General features: G+C 38.2%; 1 protein-coding gene across 1 annotated transcript; it reads right to left on the bottom strand.

The window, feature by feature from the left end:
* Positions 1–1,442: 1,442 nt before the first annotated feature.
* On the bottom strand, positions 1,443–2,156 carry LOC133668139 (secreted RxLR effector protein 161-like). The gene has a single exon (XM_062087876.1). The coding sequence runs from the start codon at positions 2,154–2,156 to the stop codon at positions 1,443–1,445; it is 714 nt and encodes a 237-aa protein (XP_061943860.1).
* Positions 2,157–2,545: the final 389 nt, after the last annotated feature.

The raw sequence follows: 2,545 nt of genomic DNA, 5'->3' as shown, positions 1-2,545 counted from the left end.
AATTCTAGCATGCCAAATTAATCTTCGTTGCGTAAAAGAGGAGATTTAGACATTGACTTGGAGTCAACTGACAAAATGAAACCAAGGTTTGATCTTGTTTCTTTTCTAAACGACTGTGAAGACATGAAATATTTTATTTTTTTAAAATTTTCCTGTTCATTACCGCTGTCTACATCTATCAGCCGTGGTGTCGTGGCAGTTGAATTGCAATATCACATCAAATGGCATAATTTTCCACGTACAGTTGAGTCTTCTTTCTTTGGCTTATTGCCCTCTTAATTCTTCGCTGGTGTTAGCATTTGCATCAATCGACATCAATAATTAATAGTGACATCAAGAGGTTGACTATATCCTCTTTGTTTTTACATTTTAATAAACAATTAAAAAAATTAAATTTTATTTATTATTTTACATTAAACTAATACATTTTCAAATAAAAAAAATATTTTAAAAAGCAATTATCACATGTAAATTATTAAGTCTCACCTGTATAGCTATCACATTGCTTCTACTCTTCCCTTCACTTTTAGAATATCGATGAGAGTGGCATTGCGTGAATCTCAAATATATTAAAGCAGATTTAGTCACTTCAAAGGTGATTCTACCTCTAGAATTATGGTTAATGTAGGATGGAAAAATATCATTCAATATAAATAAAATATATGTAAATCACACGACTATTGTGCAAATACATAAATTACATCGTGCAATCCAAATAAAAAAAACACTTCAAACATGAAAACTACATGAATAAATATTTAAATAATTAAACGAGAAAAAATAACATTTTTTTATTCCCGGAGGAACGCGGAAAAAACACCGGAAACAGCGGCAGTGCGTGGTGTGCAGATACTGGAACGGGACAGGCTGCAAAAACAATGGAGGAGCATGACATGCAAGCGGAAATGAATTATTTTAAAACATTTTTAAATAAAAAATATTTTAAAAAGAGAACACTGTTGTGCATACTGGATCGAAAGCAAACACAAAAATAACACAAAACAAGCAAATTTACGTGGTTCCCCAAAACCGGGTACGTCCACGGAGGCAGCAGATTGTATATTAATGGAGGAATGATACAAACACTCAACTCAACCCAGTACAATCCCACAAAACCCAGTGTTTCACTCTTCACTCGGTGTTTCTCTCAAATCTACACTTGCACTCTCTCTCAAAGTTGCACTGTCTTCTTCTCTCTGCACTTCACTACACACACTGCACTCTCTTGCACTCTCTTTATAGGTGAATGGAGAAGCATTGGCAGCAACCCATGTGCAGAACCAACTACTACAATGACAAAAGTCATGGTGGTTGGAGAAAGGTTGACAAAAAATGTTGACAATTGCTACAAATCTCCACCTTGGCAAGATTTTTCCATGCAATCCTCGTGATCAATCAATGCTGCCTCTAACGCGCCATATGGCGCTGCACCCTGAAGGTGCTCAACACCGAGAGATGTTGACCAAGTCCAAGCAATGTTGGAACTTGATCCCTGAGACACATTTTGTGAGCATGTCAGCTGGATTATCTGCGGTACCAATCTTCTGTAGCAGAATATCCCCTTCATCCATAATTTCTCGAACAAAATGAAATCGAACATCGATGTGCTTGGTGCGGGAATGATGAACCTGATTCTTTGCAAGACAAATAGCACTTTGACTATCACAATGGACATCCACGTGCTCTTGAACAATTCCCAAATCTTCAATCAACCAATGTAACCAAATAGCTTCCTTGAAAGCTTCTGTTACTGCCATGTACTCTGCCTCAGTTGTTGACAAAGCTACTGTTGATTGTAACGTTGACCTCCAACTTACAGGCCCTTTAGCAAGTGTAAACACATAGCCTGTTGTGGAACGACGCTTGTCTAAGTCACCAGCATAGTCTGAGTCCACATAACCAACTAAATTTTGTTCGAGTCTATCATCCCTCTCAAACTTCAAACCAATATCAGTTGTGCCATGAATGTACCGTAGAATCCACTTAACTGCCTGCCAGTGACCCTTTCCCGGATCATGCATATATCTGCTCACCATACTGACAGCATGTGAAATATCTGGTCTCGTACAAACCATTGCATACATTAATGCACCAACTGCATTTGCATAAGGAATTTGAGCCATCTGTTTGCGCTCTTCCTCTGTGTGTGGAGACATTGAAGCACTTAGCTTAAAATGAGGAGCTAAAGGTGTGCTTACAGGCTTGGTCTTACCGTCTACCCCAAATCTCTGTAGAATTTTCTTCAAGTATTGGGTCTATGTCAAACAGACTGTGCCTTTTCTTCTGTCTCTCTGAATCTCCATGCCAAGAATCTTCTTAGCTTCTCCAAGGTCCTTCATTTCAAACTCAGTTCTCAGTTGAGCTTTCAGTCTATCAATCTCCACCTTGCTCTTCGATGCGATCAACATATCATCCACATATAAGAGCAAATAGATGAAAGAACCATCAAGAAGTTTGCGAAAATATACACAGTGATCAAACTGACTCCGTGTGTATCCATGTTCTGCCATGAACTTATCAAATCGCTTATACCACTGGCGAGGAG

This window comes from Populus nigra, chromosome 11, assembly GCF_951802175.1.
Source record: "Populus nigra chromosome 11, ddPopNigr1.1, whole genome shotgun sequence".
Classification (NCBI taxonomy): Eukaryota; Viridiplantae; Streptophyta; class Magnoliopsida; order Malpighiales; family Salicaceae; genus Populus; species Populus nigra.
The sequence above is the reverse complement of the archived record's forward strand: the minus strand, read 5'-3'. Positions and strand labels throughout refer to the sequence as shown.